Source organism: Rhamphochromis sp. 'chilingali' (genome assembly GCF_963969265.1).
Source record: "Rhamphochromis sp. 'chilingali' genome assembly, chromosome: 9".
Lineage (NCBI taxonomy): Eukaryota > Metazoa > Chordata > Actinopteri > Cichliformes > Cichlidae > Rhamphochromis > Rhamphochromis sp. 'chilingali'.
Genome location: NC_137936.1, coordinates 14,900,253 through 14,918,529, shown reverse-complemented (window position 1 = coordinate 14,918,529; position 18,277 = coordinate 14,900,253). Strand labels below are relative to the sequence as shown.

Here is an 18,277-nt window from a genome sequence, read left to right as displayed (position 1 = left end):
TTAAGTAATCTGTAAAGTAATGGGATTACCCTTTGGGGAAGTAATTAGTTACTGATTACTTTTTCAAGTAACTTGACCAACACTGCTAATAACAATCCAGACCTGATAAGACTTACACATGGGGAAAGAATTTACTGATCATTTTACCATTTTTTCAAGTTACTATGAATTTCTCCTCGGTAGTTTCAGTTTAGGAGGAATTTAGATACATGTAGGTAGTTAAATTCATGAATATGGCCGTTACGCCAGGCTGCTCTTTGTTGACTTTAGCTCTGCTTTCAATACGATACTCCCGGACAGACTAATAGTTAAACTGCTGGAAATCGGACTTCCTTCTACCACCTGCCGCTGGATCAGAGACTTCCTCTCAAACCGTGCACAGAGAGTTAGAGTGGGCCTCATCTTTCCTCACCCCTCAGCCTCAACACTGGCTCTCCACAAGGCTGTGTACTGAGTCCCCTACTGTACACACATGACTGTGTTAGTACCCACCCAGACAACGCAGTCATCAAGTTTGCAGATGATACCACCGTGGTGGGGCTCATCTCTGGGGGAGATGAGACGGCGTACAGAGCTGAAGTTCAGAGGCTGACAGATTGGTGTGTAGATAACAACCTGGACCTCAATACCACCAAGACAAAAGAACTGGTAGTTGACTTCAGAAGGAGGAAGTCTGAGCTGCAGCCTGTCAGCATAAACGGGGAGTGCTTTAAAAGGGTCTCCAGTTTCAAGTTCCTGGGTGTGCACATAGACACAGACCTCCAATGGCGCTCTAACACCTCTGCGGTTTTAATGAAGGCCCAGCAGCATCTCCACTTTCTAAGAATCCTCAGAAGAATGGACCTGAAGAAGGAGCTGCTGACCGTCTTCTACCGCTGCTCCATTGAAAGTGTGCTGACATATTGCATCGGTGTGTGGTTCTCCAGCTGCACCACAGCACACAGAAAGGCACTCCAGAGGGTCATCAATATGGCCCAAAAAAATCATTGGACATCGACTTCCCTCCTTGAAGGACCTGTACAGCACTCGCTGTCTCAAGAGGGCACGCAGCATCCTACGGGACGGTACACACCCAGGACACCGGGTGTTTAAGCTGCTGCCGTCTGGCAGGAGGTTCAGGCTGCTGAGGTCCCGAACAAATAGACTCAAGGACAGCTTTTACAACAGAGCAATAGCCCTGATCAATGTAAATAGCTGACCTGACTGGCTACCTCCTTGGACTTTTTTTTGGGGGGGAGGTAACAACAGTAAAAACATTAACAATAATAATATTTATATTTATAACAAGGTGCAATAATGACTAATGTGCAATACAAATATACTTATTCTTTTTTTATTACTAAGTTAATATAGTGTGTGTCATATTATATGTAGTGCTGACGTAGGACAGTTTTCCAATTTCATTGTACTATGTATGACTGCGCAATGACAATAAAGAGTTATCTTAGAGAGAAAAAAAAAAAAAAAAAAAAAAAGGAATGAATGAGGAAACGAGTCGCTGTGAATTTGAGGTTATTTTATTGGAAAACAATGAAATTGGATTACTTAGCTGAAACCTTTGTCCCTGAATTAGATCTAACAGCCTCTTTACTATACTATGTTAGGATTAAACACAGACGTTACAACACAAAACTGATGCAAACAAGGGGAAAGGAATTACTTTGGGGGAAAAAAAAAAAAGCTGATAATCCAAAGAAACCAAAGATTCACCTCCTTTAAAAATTCAAAAACACAGTGACTGCTGTTCTCCAAACTTTAGTATAGAAAACCTTTCTGAGACGAAGTAAGCTGTACATGTAAAGGACAGCTGCACCTCTGGGCGAGACATAGCAGTATAAAGATCTCTCTTTGAGACACGGGATAATTCATGAGAACGCTAAACTGAGACAGTTTGCATACATTTAATCAGTCCTTGTGTAGCACAGTGTGCAAGTTTGTTACAACTTCCTAGCAAGCATTTTCAGAGCATCACAGGGAGGAAAAAAAGGAAAATCTCCTTTGTTATGGAGAGGCGTGGGAATTTGGGGTGAAATTTGTGTGTTTCATCTTCCCCCCTCTCCCCAGCCCATGTGAGGTTTTTTTTTTTAAAAATATTTATTTCAAGGACATTTGATTTCCCCGCTCTTACAATTTAAAAACAGTTTTTCACATCATTTCTCAGACTGGGCATCCACTCTGAATTTCATAAATACATTCAGCACTCAGTTATTGTAGGGTTTTTTTTGTTGTTGTTTTTAAAGAGATTCTATTGCATAAGGACAATCAATCCTGGCTAAAAAACACTGTCCCTACATTAACAGACTATCACATGTGCACTTAAATTAACACATATCCATCAGTTTTCACTGTATCTCTTCTTTTAATCCACATCTTCGTGGACCTCGCTCTTCCTACCTCGCACAGACATTAAAACTTAATTTAATAAACAGAAGACATATATGAGTAAACAAACATAAGGTACAGTCATTATTATATCACTAAAAACACAGGGCCTCAGTGGATTAGTGTGAAAACTTTATAATAAGGTTCACAGGAAGGAACAAGAGAAAAAAAAAACTAAAATAAAACTAAAAACTGTCAGCTTCATCAGTCTGGCAAGTCAGCGTCTTGAAGCTCCTCAAGTTTCGTTGCAGCTTGTGATAGGAGGAAAATCTCTCTTCACAGATAACCTCGAGATAAAACAGCTGTAAAATATGTTTCAACAACACCATATTAATACATCAGGATGCAATGGGGATAAAATGTGGACCATAAACAATTTAAAAAGGGAAAAAAAGATAAATAATACAGAAGATCATTTCAATAACACTAAGAGTCCGTAAGAGCATATAAATGTGCTAGAGGTGAAACGCTGTCTTGTAGTTCAAAGCAGCAAACAATAAGTGACCAACAGTTACTCTACAGTTTAAAATGTCCCTTTGTGATATCATATGGGGAAGTGACCCCCCCCCCCAATTCTTTGTGCGAGATTTCCTACAAATATGGATACTGCGCGAGGCGCCTAGGGCTTAGCTGGTAGGCACTGTAAACCTCGGTTCGGGGCGTCACACTAACATAAGGAGAACCAGTGGCGAACTGATGCTGGTAGGCTGCAGGGAGGCCGTGCAGCAGGCTGCTCACCGAGTCCTTGCGACTGGCCGAGTCTCTCCTGGAGGAGGATGAGGTGTACGTTGCTGCATAAGCGGAGGGGGAGTGTCCGTGGGTGCTGTGACCACGGCCCAGCAGCTGCTCCGTGGCCTGAGAGGCTGAGGAGAGGGCAGTAGAGGCCGGGTAGGTATATAGGCTGGGGGGGGCGGCAGCAGCGGCCGAGCCGGACGCCAGGGCTGCCACCTCGGGGAAGCTGTAGTGAGAGGCTGAGACGGCCTGGTGGAACGTCTGCTGGCGACGTAACGATGAGTCGCTGTGGGAGAGCCCCGAACGCTCCTGAGATGAAGAAACTACTGTGTGAACCTTTGAAAATAAATACATACACTCAATCAGACGCTGGGTACAACATGCAAGAAGATTATAGTCTGCATCTACATCTTTGGTATCGTCAGTTTTTTGTGCCAAATGGGGAGGAACAAACAAACAAACCCCCACTTGTTTTTCCCCTCCCTTTTTTTGTGTTATATAACTGCCAGATAACAGATGAAGGTGCGCGCTTGAATGTTACCTACACCGCAGACAGCTTTGGGCTTATTAAAAGGGCTGCAATTATAAAAAAAGCGTTACCGTAACTGCCACAACTGTCAAACCACCTACTGAACTTGCTCCAACATGAAGAAAAGCAAACTCTGGATTTGCTCCCATCTACCGCACTTTGTTTTGCACAGTGAAAAATCTTAACAGCTACAGAAGTTAAAATAAACGCATGTGTGTGCAGATGACCTGTTAACATAGTCTGAGTGGGTGGGTCTAAAGGGGGGCATAGGGTGCCCTAGTGCACATTTGACTTTACTAATATTATTTTTAAGATTTACGTTAATATAAAATCTAATGCATGCACAAAACACACATAAAAACACATTAAATCTACCTCAGGAGATAGAATACTGTCACAACCCTTTTGCTCTCTTCTAATGTAAGAAAGCCTTCCAAGAAGCCTGAAAACAAGATTAACTTGGCATGTAAATACAATGAACAAAACAAAAAATATATATATAATCTATCTATACACTGTATTATTTTTATTTTTAAATTGTTACAATTTCTAAAATTTATTATTAATTTAATATTTTTATTTACAAAAGTAATTCTGATTACTCAATTGATGGAATAATTCAATTACTAAAAAAACAAACAAACAAAAAAAAACCCAGCTGCAGCACTAATTGTGTTGTAAAAATAACAGCCGGAGCCTTAAGAGGAAAAAAACGAGGGGAAACTCCTGGTGCTTGACATAATGTGCATATAAAGCAAAACTAATGCTAAAATTAGATACTTTTAGATGTTCAGCTGTCCAATCGCTGCATATGGTACAAATGCAAACCTCACCGAAAAAGTTTCAATACACGTTTCCCCCAGCAGAGGGCAGTAAATACACGTAGGCCTTTAATAACAGGATATTAAGAATCCTTGGGAAAAAATGTTTTATACCTTTGCTGGTAAAAGGTGCTAATGTCATAACTTATGACAGATCCTGACCTTTTCACTCAATCACATGATGACATGGTGCACTCTGATGTAGCTTACCTATAACCTTTACTCTCCTCATATTGCTACAATCAAAATAAGGGCCCAGCCTCCTGTAGTTGATTAGTTGCGTGGTTATGGACAAGGATTCTCACAAAACAATGTCCCATTAACACACATTAATTACTTAATGTAAAACCAACAAGATAAAACAAGCCTCACCTGGCTGAGGTTTAAAGGGTGCGACTGGCTTGGCACCAGTCCATGGCGCTCCACACTTTCCCCTGAACTGCACGGCTGTCTGTTAGAGGATCTCTTGGGCTTGATGTAATTCACTGAGAATTCAAAGCAGTAAGACATACTTAATTATGCTTTCACACTTCAGTTAAATACACTGCTAAAACTACAGCAGCACACGGGTGACTCACCAGTCTCCAAGCGTCCTCGGGACTCTGCTCCTCTCTCAGATGCCTGTGTTTTGACTGAAGGTGCCACTACTGCCAGAGACTTGGCCTGGCGAGATGACATAGTGCTTGCTGGGTTAAGAGTGCGTGGAAGGGGAGTCAGGGGGCTGGCGGTAGAGGAGTCCGAGTCGTGTACGGTCACACAGCTGATAACGTTGGTGCGCTGGCTCAGTTCAAGACTGTGGAGGAAGTAAGTAATTTCCCGGGTCATATCAGGCAAACGAGTACGTCAACAGCTTTCATTCTACATGAATTGGGTCCCAGTGCTGTCTATGAGCTCAAAGAAGCCTTGCTTTGCATTTCTCTCATTTACCTTGACATTCTGAAATTTCAACTTAGGAATGAAAGTGATCTGAGAAAGAAACACCACACCACTGTTCAGTGCAGAAGAGCATCCTGTTCTCACCTAGCAGGGTGGAACTTATGCTCATCCTCCGTGTCTGTGTCACTGTGAATCGTAATGATGCTGACCGCTGGGCTCGGCGTGTCCGAGATCACGATCGGCTGTGACAAGGCTGCGCTGGAGCTGGGTGGAGTCACGCCACTACTGACCACTGATGCAGTAGATACACCCCTACGGGAAAGAAAAACACCACCATCACCAACCATTGACTGTGTGTTCAACCCATCAGCTGCGGTACCACGAAGAAGACTTTAAATAAAAATTTAAAAATAACGCCATTTTCTTTGCTTCTAGTTTCAACTAGTTTTTACTCCCATAAGAAGGCTTTTTGTCTGAGTGGCAACACGTATCGTTTAGCAGAATACAGCAGTGGATGCTGTGCCCTCAGTGCAGGTATAAAAAGTGTCCTGTCACTGTTTGCAAGCGAAAGAACCAGTGTGGCAACCGTCACAGGCCCTTTAGCCATCTCTCCCTCGGTATGGTAGCTTAAACCCCAATGAGGACTCTTAAAATTAAACTGGAAGAAGAGCAGAGCTGTACCAACCTGTTTCTATTCTCTCCACGTCTGGCTTTCACCTTCTTCCTCTCCTGCTGAGTCTTGGTAATGCTCCTATAAGGTCAAAGGTCAGACTAGTTTAGCCTTCATATTTGCCATTTTACTTCACCTTTCAATGCAGTATTTCTCATGTAGTATGAAATTAACCAGTTCTAGTGTTGCTACTCAACTAAACAAAACCCCCAAAAGATTTGTAGCATCTTATTAACTTATCTGAAATGAGTTAATTGGAGGCCAAAGTGTTTGCGTATGAAATAACAATAACATAGCATTTCAGATACTAGTTATGAAAAGCGATAGAAAGTTATTTAATATTTAATCGATTTCATTATTTTTATTCTAATTTAACCTGAAAGAAATAACATTGAAAATGATTCAGCTTTAAATTTGAGAAGCCCATCAGTCTACATGCATCTTTAACAGTTGTTGGTTGACCCACCGCCAGCTGTGTCCCTGCTGCGTGGCAGCATCTGAGTGAATCGTTTCCACAGGTGATTCGGTGACATTTGACTGATGGGCAGAGCCGTGGATGGCTACGCCTGGGACCTGCTGCCATGATGATGGTATGAGGATCTGTTGGGTACCAGTGGGCCAGGCCTGCTGAGAAAAAACAAACAGAAAAGAAAAAAAAAAACACAACAACCAACACTTGAGTACATGTAATATGGAAGACAAATTGTGTATGGATGAAAACAAATTATCTGATTGTTGGAATGGGCCAGACAAACTGAGCCATGCGGACATATAAATTCCAAAGACTGAATACAAAGAGGCAAGCCAATGGCCAATCTCTTCTACAGGCAAGAGCGCAAAGCTAGATAAGCGAGCAACCTTTCCCAAGCCATTCCTTAATTATAACATTGCCCTGCAACAAATCCACAAGATGATAATCATGCAAAGCACAAACAATGAAGCACTGTAAAATGTCAGATCAGGTATAAAGACAAGTAGGCAGAACCATGGTGCCTGTTAAAGAAGAAACACTAAGAGATTAGTTGAGTTCCCTGCTGCTAAACAGTCTGCTGATGATATGTCTTGGGAAAAGGCATGCCACATGTTCTGGGGCTGAAACAAAAACCAAACAAACACAAAAAAGAAAAAAGTATGTGTCAGAGTCAGACAGGCTGTCAGGACAGTTTAGAAGACTTTGTTGCTGCAGCCCCCTCTGCTGAAACCAAGGAAGGACATGACAAGAGAAGCTGCAAGCAAAGCGCAGACCAACTCAGCAACACATGCGCTCCATGCCCTCAGCAGACCTATGGGGAAAGACTGGGGAATGAAACTGTGAATGGTGTGGGGCGAGCATGAGTAAAAACGCAGTGTAAATTTGGTCAATTTTGCACTGTGGAGGGGGTTTATAAAATAAAGTAGTAATATAAAATGTGATGCCAGAACACACACAAAAACGTTTGATTTTCCTATAAAAATTTGCATCAAACGACCATAATTATGAAAGGTGACAAATCCACATGTGAAGAGGAACGATGCTGAAATACGATGTGTAAAACAAAGATGGGCCCCTTACAACGCGTGGCAGAGAGGGAGCGGAACACTTGCAAAGAAAACAAAAAAAAGAAAAGAAAAAAAAAGGAGAGCAGGGCAGGAGAGAGATGGCATTGTTAGTGGTAGAGGGAGTGTGCATGTCTTTCTTCGGGTATGTCATCGTTGCTTTACCAGCACTGTGGCTGTGTGTTCCAGGAGGGTAGGCCGACCCACCCCAGTGCCCAGCCCAAGGGGCAGAGAATACTGCGGGGCTAGGCCTGCTGGGGGTGGGTGCAGGGTGGCCACCATCAGGGGTGTGCAGGAACCCTGGAGGAGGGAGGGGCAGTGTTAAGTCATGACGAAAAGTAGCGCCCTTCAAGACTGATACAGATTTTTCTCTTTTTTAAAATAAAAACAGGCAGAGCAGATACACCCAGCTGCACAAGAGATGCACACTGGCACCGCTGGCCATCTGGAGACCTGGTCTCTGCAGAGTGCAGCAATTATTCCTCAATTTAGCAAACAGCAATTAACCAGCTTTTGGAGCCAGACGAGTCTCACTACACATGTGGCCTTTCTCCCACATAAAAAGACTGGGAATAAGAGGCCTGGCCAAAAGTGGTGATCCAGTCAGCTCTTAAAGCGAATTCAAGTGGAGACACACAGTCAACAGAAAAAGAAAAACAAACAGAATACAGTAAAGCCCAGGCCCTCGACTTATTTCAACAATTGCATTTAAGTAGCTAACATCTTATGCCCTAAATTCCTTAGAAGAACCCGATCTGCCTTCCTCCTGGCAGTAAGACCAACAAAAGCAGGGAGAATTTTTAGATGCACTCAGTATATCCACAAAGGAGCAAAACAAGGCATCAGTGCTCCACAAACTGGTGCAAGTAACAGCGGGATGTTTCCAGATTTTTTACAGTAACCCCTGAGCTGAAATTATTGAATGACAGATTATTCAGAAAAAAAGAAAGAAAAAAAAGGTGTATTTATGTACGTTTAAGTTACATCAGATAATAAAGAAAACCCAAATACACCAGACCCCAGTTACAACTTAACCTCATCTCTTCTTCCAGGAAATGTGAATATAACCTCCATCTATGTTCAGTGTTGGACCCATTCAGAATGCACAGCTGTCACTCGAATGGTCACAATAAAGACTGAATCCATTCACGGCACAGAAGCATAGAATTACAAATAAAACGGTGAAAAGTGAGCAAATCAGTCAAAGCCGCGGCACTTCTTTCTGCCTGCCCGTGTGTGCACTCCCACTCTCTTGCCAAGTGTGTGGCACGTCTAAAAGCGGAAAAGTTCTCAGGTAAAGGTTGCAAACAGTCACACACAACGCTTTTTTTTTTTTTTTTTTTTTTAAACAGTCATAACATCACCCACTGTAAATCCACAATCAAACTCACCCAAAAATAACTAGGGAACAGAAAAGGTTAAAAAAAACAAAAACAAGATGCTGTGTCTCTTGATAGAAAATTCATAAATTAAAAAAAACAACAACACAAAACTCAAGAATTCCTTCAAACGCTGGACCTTCCAAACTCTTACCTGTGTCAGCATACTTGGCTGTATCTGCAAGGACTGAGTAGACTGGTTCTGAGGTACTATCGGTACAGAGTTCTCCACCCTCACCGGGAAACTGGAACTCTTACTGGATGACTGCAGCCCTAGAAAACAAACGATGACAAACATCTCAATTATTAAAGGATTAAAAGGATCTACCATCTACTACAACATCTACAAATATTGTAGTAGATGGTAAAAAAAACAAAAACAAGACTTTGTTGGTACAGAAAGCCTGACACAAACCAGCACAGAGGATTCATACCTTTAATACTGAAATCAAAGTGAATGTTTGTAATCAACTTTATGACTTACCTTGGATAGTGGAGGGTGGACAGACGATGAGTGTCTGCTGGAAGGGTTCCGTCTGGCTACACAGCCCAGCAGGACGCGTTGGGATCGGGACACTCTGCTGAGTCAGCCCGGGAATGTTGATGGTCGCCTGCTGGTACAAAGCTGGCTGGTAGTTCAGCAAAGGCACCGCACCCGCTGCAGAAGGCACCTGTTAAACAACAAAGCCCATTAATACCAGCAAAGACTACAGGTTGACAGAAGAGTAAAAATTTAGCATCATACCTGGTTATGCTGGTTTAGTTGGCTACTGAAGGTCACGGTGAGGTTGCCCGCTGCAGCACTGGGGACTGCATTGGTCGAGTAGAGGGATTTGCTGCTTTCATAGGAGCTCCGGCGCTTGCAGATCTCCATATTCTGGAAGCACGACTTCACACTGAAGAGGAATTAATACCATTGCATCAGCAAATGCATTTAAATAGACCAATAACTCTTCATCCTGCTACACACACTTACTGGGAGCTATGGGGATAGTCCATGAGGTGGCTCATCGTGACAAAGGGGTGACCCAGAGTTTTTGTAGGTGTGATCCTTTTGTCAGCATCCAGACGAAGCATTCGCTTCAGGAGGTCTATAAACTCTCTCCTGTCAGCTTTCTCAGCCAACATGTCAGTTCCCTCCAAGTGAGAGGAAAGGTTGACCTGGTAGGTTAATGACAAGAAGGGAAGGACAAAAAAGGAAAAACCTGGTCAGGCAATCACTACATGCCATATTTAAAGCCATTTCCTGGGTTATGCACTTATTTGGATATACCTGCATCATGTCATCCAGACAGTTAAAGATGTACTTTCTAGCCTCCTTAGATTTGATGCCCATCTCCATTTCATGTTCTGACGGGGTCTAAAAAAAGAAGCACAATATCCATTTATGTTTCATAACACTACCATTTACAAACATTAAATCGGTTGAATGGGGACAACCAAAATAAAGGAACCAAATCAAAACGAGCATCAAGTCTCTTTACAGCTTATTCAAGAAGATACTCGTAATATTAACCTTAAGCCTCCAGAGCGGGTAGCTAGAGTCAGGGCCTCGATTGAAGAAGCGGCTAGTCTTTGTGCCGGCACTCAGAAGATACTCAGCAGGTAGGCCTTGAGTCTGGGAAATGTAACGGATCTGGACACAGAAGAAAATATAGAGATAAAGCAATCACTGCAGAACTGCGATGTTTCAAGTACTGTGTAGTTAAGAGTACTATAACTGACTTATTAAATACGTATACCTGGATTTAGAGCGGCATGGCATTTTAGAACCCTCTCTTGGTTAATAGGTCAATTATAATTTGCCAAAAACACTCAATCTGATGTGAGAAAAACTAAATACCATTCTCTTACAAAGCAGGGTGGTGGCACATTCATGTAGTCATGCTTACTTGAAGAAAAATGTGACCTTTATTCGAAAGGAAGACTTTCCTAGTCTTTCTTTGAGCACTGTTTTTGCTAACTTGTAAGTCCTTGGGACCATGAACATGACTGACCTGGTCATACTCAGAGGCTCCAGGGTACAAAGGCCAACCCAGAAACAGCTCCGCAATCACACACCCTAGAGACCACATGTCAATGGCCTCACAGAAGGGCAGCCCCAAAATGATCTCTGGAGCTCTAAACAAGAAAGATGAGATTTATACATTAATGTGGGGACAGAACTGGGCTACACAACTGAATCACATTAACACAACTCTTACGCATAACACTGCAAACTAAAAGGCACTTAAACGCTCCACTTGCCTGTAGTAACGGGACTGTAAGTAGGTTGAGCACACTGCTTTGGATACATGACTTGCAGAGCCGAAGTCGATGACCTTCACCCTGTAGGGCTGTCTAATGGGGTCCACCAACATGATGTTTTCAGGCTTCAAGTCTGCATGAATTAAACCCAGGCTCTTCAGTTTCATTAGTGCTGTAGCCACCTAAAGACATGAACACATGAGAGTTAGTCTGGGTGAAAAAAAAGAGGAATCAACTTTTTTTCTGCATTCACAGTTTGCCAACCTGCTGCAAAATGGGGCGGATGTGCCGTAGGGGAAGTGGGCTGAACTTGCTCTGCTTGAGAAAGTCGTACAAGTTCTGTTCAAGCATCTCAAAAACCAAGCAGGTGTGACCCTTGTGTTGGAAGCATTCGTACGAACGCACAAAGTTGTACTCATCTGCGTTCTCTGCACTTAGCCGGTTCAGAATGCCCACCTATTAGGAAAGGAAAAAAAAAAAACAACCAAATATGATGAGAAAGACAAACGCTAGTACACCCCTATGAAGGGAATGCAAGTGTAGTGAACAGCAATTTGTGTATGTAACGTAAACTTTTAGAAGAAACTGGTACATCGAACAAAATCCTGTTTACTTACCTCAATTTGGCCCTGCCGAGCATATGAAGGGTGGTTTTTCAGAATTTTGATTGCTACAATCTCATTGGTTCCCCTCTTCCAGCACTTAGCCACTTGTCCAAATGTGCCCCTCCCCAGGAACTCCAGCACTTCATAGCCGCTGGACACGGAGCAGAGGATCTCATGCTGCACAAGCTGATAATCCCCTTCACCATTGGAGCTGCTGCTCTTGGTGGTTGGAGCAGAGTGAGGTATGGACTGGCCTGTGCCCCCGCCTCCACCGCCGCCTGTACGCGTGGAGTAAGTTGCCGCAGGAGCTGAGAGCTCTTCTAATATCTGGACGCTTCCACATCCGCTTCCGCTACAGTCGCTGGCTGCCTCCATCTTTCTCTTCTGCCCATGCCTGTGCCCCCTAGTTTCAGAGGACGTCTCGTGAGCATAAGAGGAGGATGTAGCCTGCTCAGTGACGCGTCGACTGGATCCACGAGGAAGACTGCCGGTGCTATCAGCTGCTCGCACCACCACTTGACCCCTGGAGCCGGGCGCTGTAGGGGGGAAGACCAGAGATGGCGCAAATGGTGGCACAGCCATGGCTGGGGTGAATGTGTATGCGGACTGGCCCGCTATGGATCCGTAAGCCTCAGTGGTGGACACGTCCCAAACGTTGCTTTCCACCTTGAGCTTCTTGACGCGGCAAAAGGCACTGGAGGAGATTGACGGAGGGGAGAACACCTGCAGCTGCTGGGAACTCATAGCTGTAAAGAAATTGAAGAGTGTTAGCCACATGGCCTACCAAACAAAACAAAACAACCCAAACAAATACAGTTGTGTGTCTTAGAATAACTGTGATACATTATTGTACTGTGTAAATTTCTCCAGCCAAACCTCATTTCTTTATATTTTGGTACCAAAATGGAAATGGATGCAGTAATTTAATGAAGCATGTACAAACATAAATAGAAATAAAGCATATAAAACAAAAAGAAGTCAGTATTTGGAAGGACCACATTTATTCCTCAGCACAGCCTGAACTCTTAGCCAAGCTTCTTGCCATTTTAAGTAGCCTTCAGGGATAGTTCTCCAGGCATCTTGAAGGACATTCAAAGTTGTTCTCTGGATGTTCACTCCCCTTTGTTTTGGTCCGTCAATACGACTTCTTGAGTTACCACATTCACAAGTCAGGAAAAGATTTACCTCTGACCTTAACCTTGAAGTCAATGTCACCAAGATTCAAACTCGTCTGAGATTTTCAGTAAACTCACCTATGGCATTAATTTAAAATCCTACACCGCCATGTTCTCGAGTCATCACATTCACAAACTTGTGTCTATGCTGTCTAGCAGCATTATGACAATGTCCCATCATCCTTTTATGACTGGAAAAAGCCAATTTTCAAGGGAGAACTCTGAAAGACATTCAGCAAGCCTGTAGAACTATTGCTTAACAAAAAACAAACAAAGAAAAACAAAACACCAAAACCCACAAAGAAATGAGAGATGCCTCAAGAATTTTGCACAGTTCTGTTTTGTTGCAAGTTTATTAGGTGCAGTGAGATAGTGCAGTGCATCAGGCTGCATATTAAATATAAGTCGACACCTCACAGTTTGATCAAATTCAACCCATATCTATATGCCTGCATATTAAGCAATTTCAGGAAGTATGCCTGATGAATGAAAACTGCATGAAACACTTATTTAGCTTTACAACTAGGCAGGATCTTGCGCAAGGGGTAGCTGCATTTCCAAATCCATGCATACCTATTGAGGCATGAGGGGCACCCATGATTAAAATCATATTCTTTTGGAAAGTGGTAAATCATCAAACAAAAACAAAGGGCGGGGGGTGTCTAATGGGTTTTTGAGATTCCAAGTGAACTGAACAATAAGTCTTCTGTAATGCCAGTTTGAATCACATGGTGGTGTAGTGAGTCAATATGGAGTCCAGACTGCAAGAGCCCAGTGTGGAAAGAAGAGGAAATGTAGCTCAAGAGGCAAATGTGAAAGGATGCGTATTGGAGCTAACAATACAGCAATCAGTTCCTTAAGCACCCAGAAAGAGTCATTCCCCTTGTAAAGAAAGGGAATTTAGAAAGAAAAAACAAAAATAGTAAACATCTGAGTGGTACAGGTGGTGGCAGCAATGAAAACTTTTGGTTTTTAACTCTCCCACTTTAACCTTCTGTACGCCACAACTTTGTTCTTCTTCTTGGTTGGGTGACGGACAGCACAAATAAGAGTAGCTTACAGACCGGTTGTACCATATACTTTGGACACAGGGTTGCGACAACTGCGCAGACCCTCACGCTTCCTGCCTGATGATGACATTTACTGGAATGCTAGTGGATTCATGGATATGTTAAGTGTAATGCAATCTTAATAATGTTTGTTATTAATTTGCTATAATGCCAAATGTGTGGCATAAAGAAAATACCCATGCAAGTGTAGGCAGCAGCTCTTGCTACTTCTGTGCAAATACAGTTGGCAGTAGCCCAAAAAAACCACATGACTGAACAGTGGGAAAACAAATGCCAGACAAAGGCCCCAGCTACAAGACTCCGAGGATGCACGTGCAAACAACCTGAGAACGCTATGCAAAAGATTTTACAGATGCACAATAAAATTTAGCATTATATCTAATACACTTACAGAAGTTACTAAAATAAAATATACATGTGCTGTACTTTGTACTATTCTCAATGTGGTCAGACTAAACTTTTGATGTTTTTGTGACTGGAATATCTACACAGCAGTCCTTCAATTATGTCACTGGCATGATCACGTTTAAAAAAGAAAATTATATCGGATATAAAAGTAAAAAAAAATTCTGAACAGTTGGGAAAATTTGTGTTACAGCATCCAGAACATATGAAAAACAACTTATATTTGATGTTTTGCAAAGAAAACAACAAAAACAAAGCAAGCTAACAAACAAAAAAACAAACAAACACTAAAATGAAAGCAGCTATTACTGTATGAGGTGGTTTTTTTGTATCTGTCATTCTGGGAAGGGAGCCAGAAGTGCTCAGCTGCATGTCCAGTAAGAGGTGAAGAGGGTAGTTAGGATCCATTCAATAACCACAGCCATTTACGTGACCTGTTCCAGCTGATTGAAGAATCCGGAAAGTATGTTGACCGAAACTGGATTCAGACAGCAACAGCAATGATGAATTCCTTCAGCAAGTAATATAGATGGATTTTGCAGCTGCCAGTTCAATATTCAGGCCACAGAAATACTATCCTGGAGTAAAGGGTCCGTAATCATACAACTTTTCCATCTCTCTATATTTCTTCCTGCAGCTCAGGTTAATGTCACCATCGACTCAAAACATCCTGAAGTCTGATACCATCCGACAGTGGTCCAGGAAGTATGAGTGTGTCACTTCGTTGCTGCAATGCTCCACGAAGCACATCAAGCTCCAATCACTATCTTAATCAGTTATGACAAGCGATCGCTAGAACAACGACCGCTCTGAAACACCCATTGTTTCCTCAGTAGCTCCTCCAAGATTACAGGCCTCGCTTCTGCCAGTAGAACTGTCACCACAATGAGCTGATGGAAGACTTCCCAATAACTAAAATATGATGCACAAAAAACCCCACTAACAGAGTGGTAAAATGCACCTGGTAAAAGTCATGTTGAAGCAGGGGGTGGGAACTTGTCTGATAAAGTAATTAAAATTGGGGGATCTGCTGTTACTCACCAGAAATAAAAATAAAAATCTTAAGTGAAAAAACAACAACAAACCAGTGATTTTAAAAAAGGAGAGAGAGAGAGAAAAAGCCCTATAACAAATCTACTGCACCACTTATGGCAAATACTGTTATTAATATGGGGACAACTACGGTACATTAAAACTTTCTGGTAAAACACTGCGCCCTAGTGGTGAAACCTTTAGTTAAATTTAGCAAATTCTGATTTTCATTTACTTTTAAGGGAATAAGCCAAAGATTTTTTTTTTAAAAAATCTGTTATTTCCATTTTTTAAATTTATGAATGGACCTGTAAAAGCAGTAGCAATGGCCAAATGTATATTCTGAGTAGCCCAATTTTTATAACTGACCTATTTGTATACATTAGAGCCATTCCACATAATAAAATAAATTACTTTTTAATTTCTTGTATCTTTTATTTGTAAGTTGTATCTTATATAATTTATTTCAGTCTGTTACTGTTCTTATTTTCTTGGAGCAACGGTAACCACATAATTTCCTCAGGGATTAATAAGGTATTCTGATTTAAGTTATTCTGTTCAATTAAAAACTTTCCATAAAAAAATAATGTTTCTTCTATAAAATAAATATTATTTTAAAGATTTAAGCCTAAATTATCCGATAAAATAGCTTCAGATCTGCTTTTAAACAATGTCCACGATCTACTTCTTAGTGGAGAGGGAAAAAGTGAACACGCTTGTGTTAATTTAAGTTTATATAGTCATGCGTGTTGCTCATCTAACTGTAGGCAACGCTACCTGGAACTTGAGAGTGAATTTCACTGTAAATAACTGCGAGCTGTGTGTGTGTTTCTGTGCAAGTCAGTAAGCTGGTTTAGGTAAACCGACAAAAGAAACGAAACAGCAAGCAAGCATAGTGACAACATTAAAGGACGGACGTGCTTACGGAAAAGTTTCATAACGGCGTTAACAGGCAGAGACAACACGGAGAACATGACAAACACACCGCCCGGCAGTAGTGATCTGCTCTTTGATATCAGAAGTGTTTGTCGGTTAAATTAAGCTACTGGTCTTGCAAACGAAAACCCGTATTTAACACAAACCTATTGTCAGGCTCTTACACAGACCCACTTCTACTGCAATCTCGATTAATAACCTGCACGACTCGTCCCCGTGTTCTGAAGCTAGTTTTCAATGCTGCATTTACCTCCTAAAAAATCTGACCCCTCACTCGTTTTTCAGTCGACCCTTTGTTACAACAAAAACCCCTCGAACTGCCCTGCTAAGGGTGGAGGGTGGAGATCTTCGACGGATCGGCTCAACCAAATTCTTTAGCTACAGTTTACCATTCACGACTGAAGTTTATAGACAACTGCTGTGTTCAAGCCACTGATGACACATGTCCATATCGCTACTAAAAAAACTAAAATCCTTCATATTTCTGGTAGTTGTTTTTCCTGCTAAAGTAAGAGACTTAAGATCAAATCAACAAGGCAACGATACTTAACTCGCTAATGCCAACATGCTAACGCAGCCACTTTTTTTACAATATGGTGCTTAAAAAACATCTCATCCAAGCAAGCGGGGTCAAATCATTCTCAAGGTGCCCAGAACAGATGGTGAATGTAGAGTGACTTGGAACATACCGGATTTGATGTTAGGACAGCTTGGAAACACAGGCTTCGTCCGAGGTTTAAATCCCACTGCAGTCTGCTGCCAATCCGATTAGCTTCCGCTAGTTAACCTTAAATGCTAGCTAGGCCTGCATTGTGTCTTCAGTCAATGGTGAGCCCGACAGCGAGAGAAGGCCTTACAGCGCAGAACCCCCAGAGGGGAAAAGTTCTCATGGTATCAATAAATGAATTCATCTAATCTTAAAATTTATACAGCAGTTAGTTATAACATGATTTATCCTTCTCTAAAATCGACTGCCTTAAAGCAGCGAAAACCACTTTTCACCGGAACTAACCACGTCCTTATACAGCTACGAATCCGACGTCATTTCCGCGCATTACCGTAATTAACAGGAATTCTTCATATTTTATCATTAATGAGATATATATATTTGTTAAACAATATGAATAAATAAAAAACATGCACAGACAACAAAGTACCCAACGCTGTTATGATCTCTCTATTGTCAAAAATATAATCAGCCATATTTGGAATCATGTTACACAGCAAGTGAAACAAGAGGAGGAAAAAAGACATGTTACGGTAAAAAAAAAAAAAAAAAAAAAGACATTGCCGTGACGTAACCAGAATATACCAGTAATTTTCCAGCTGTTGTGCTAAACTTTGTTAAACGAAAATTAAAGTTTGATCCGTTTTGGTGTTAGTAAAAATGATGATGACGATAATAACGATAACAACAACAATAATAGCAGTGGTAGTAACAGGGCAAAGAGTGTTATGGGCACATGACAGGGCCTAAACCAGCTAGAGTACAGCAGGGGTGTCAAACATAGGGCTTTGGGCCAAAATTCCCCTGGCAAACCCTCCAACCCAGACCACAGGACAGGTTTGGAAAATGTGAAGGTAGGAATAAACATTAACTTATAACTTTACTTTCAGAAGTTTTACAGCTTTTCCTACTGATGATGACTTTGGCCATGACCATTCATGTTACAAAATAAAAAGGAATGAGATAATGAGATAGGCATGGAGAACACAACAGCAAGCATGTTTTGTTTGAGTTTGCGGCAGTGTGTGGAATTACCAAAATTAAAGAGGAGATAGCCTAACATATGAAACAGGAAAAGACCACTGTGTAATTCATTTATTTCAGCAAAGTAACTATATTCTAATTATCACCTATGTTTATGTGGTAACTGTAACG

The 18,277-nt window shown here is 41.7% G+C and overlaps 1 protein-coding gene across 4 annotated transcripts; it reads right to left on the bottom strand.

Annotated features, from left to right (window-relative positions):
* Positions 1–1,677: 1,677 nt before the first annotated feature.
* hipk1b (homeodomain interacting protein kinase 1b) lies at positions 1,678–17,417 on the bottom strand. Of its 4 annotated transcripts, none has more exons than XM_080891764.1 (18): positions 17,085–17,417; positions 11,790–12,523; positions 11,437–11,628; positions 11,173–11,354; positions 10,923–11,046; positions 10,442–10,561; positions 10,199–10,285; positions 9,902–10,086; positions 9,671–9,821; positions 9,410–9,596; positions 9,080–9,198; positions 7,712–7,846; positions 6,477–6,637; positions 6,026–6,091; positions 5,485–5,652; positions 5,043–5,257; positions 4,837–4,949; positions 1,678–3,450 (listed from the first exon to the last, which is right to left on the bottom strand). In XM_080891764.1, exons 2-18 carry the CDS (start codon positions 12,519–12,521, stop codon positions 2,974–2,976), a joined length of 3,414 nt encoding a protein of 1,137 aa, XP_080747890.1. In that variant the 5' UTR covers positions 12,522–12,523; positions 17,085–17,417; the 3' UTR covers positions 1,678–2,973. The 4 variants fall into 4 exon arrangements, with proteins under 4 accessions (XP_080747890.1, XP_080747891.1, XP_080747892.1 ...); XM_080891765.1 differs by having other exon boundaries at positions 6,477–6,634; XM_080891766.1 differs by lacking the exon at positions 7,712–7,846 and having other exon boundaries at positions 17,085–17,416.
* Positions 17,418–18,277: the final 860 nt, after the last annotated feature.

What these genes read in the sequence shown, in the direction of transcription:
- hipk1b (XM_080891764.1), bottom strand. Translation starts at nt 12,521, where the DNA reads ATGAGTTCCCAGCAGCTGCAGGTGTTCTCCCCTCCGTCAATCTCCTCC. An exon ending in TCCGCCCCATTTTGCAGCAG is followed by an intron (nt 11,355 to 11,436) that starts GTTGGCAAACTG and finishes TCATGTCTTTAG; the next exon opens with GTGGCTACAGCACTAATGAA. An exon ending in CCGAGGACGCTTGGAGACTG is followed by an intron (nt 4,950 to 5,042) that starts GTGAGTCACCCG and finishes TTGAATTCTCAG; the next exon opens with TGAATTACATCAAGCCCAAG.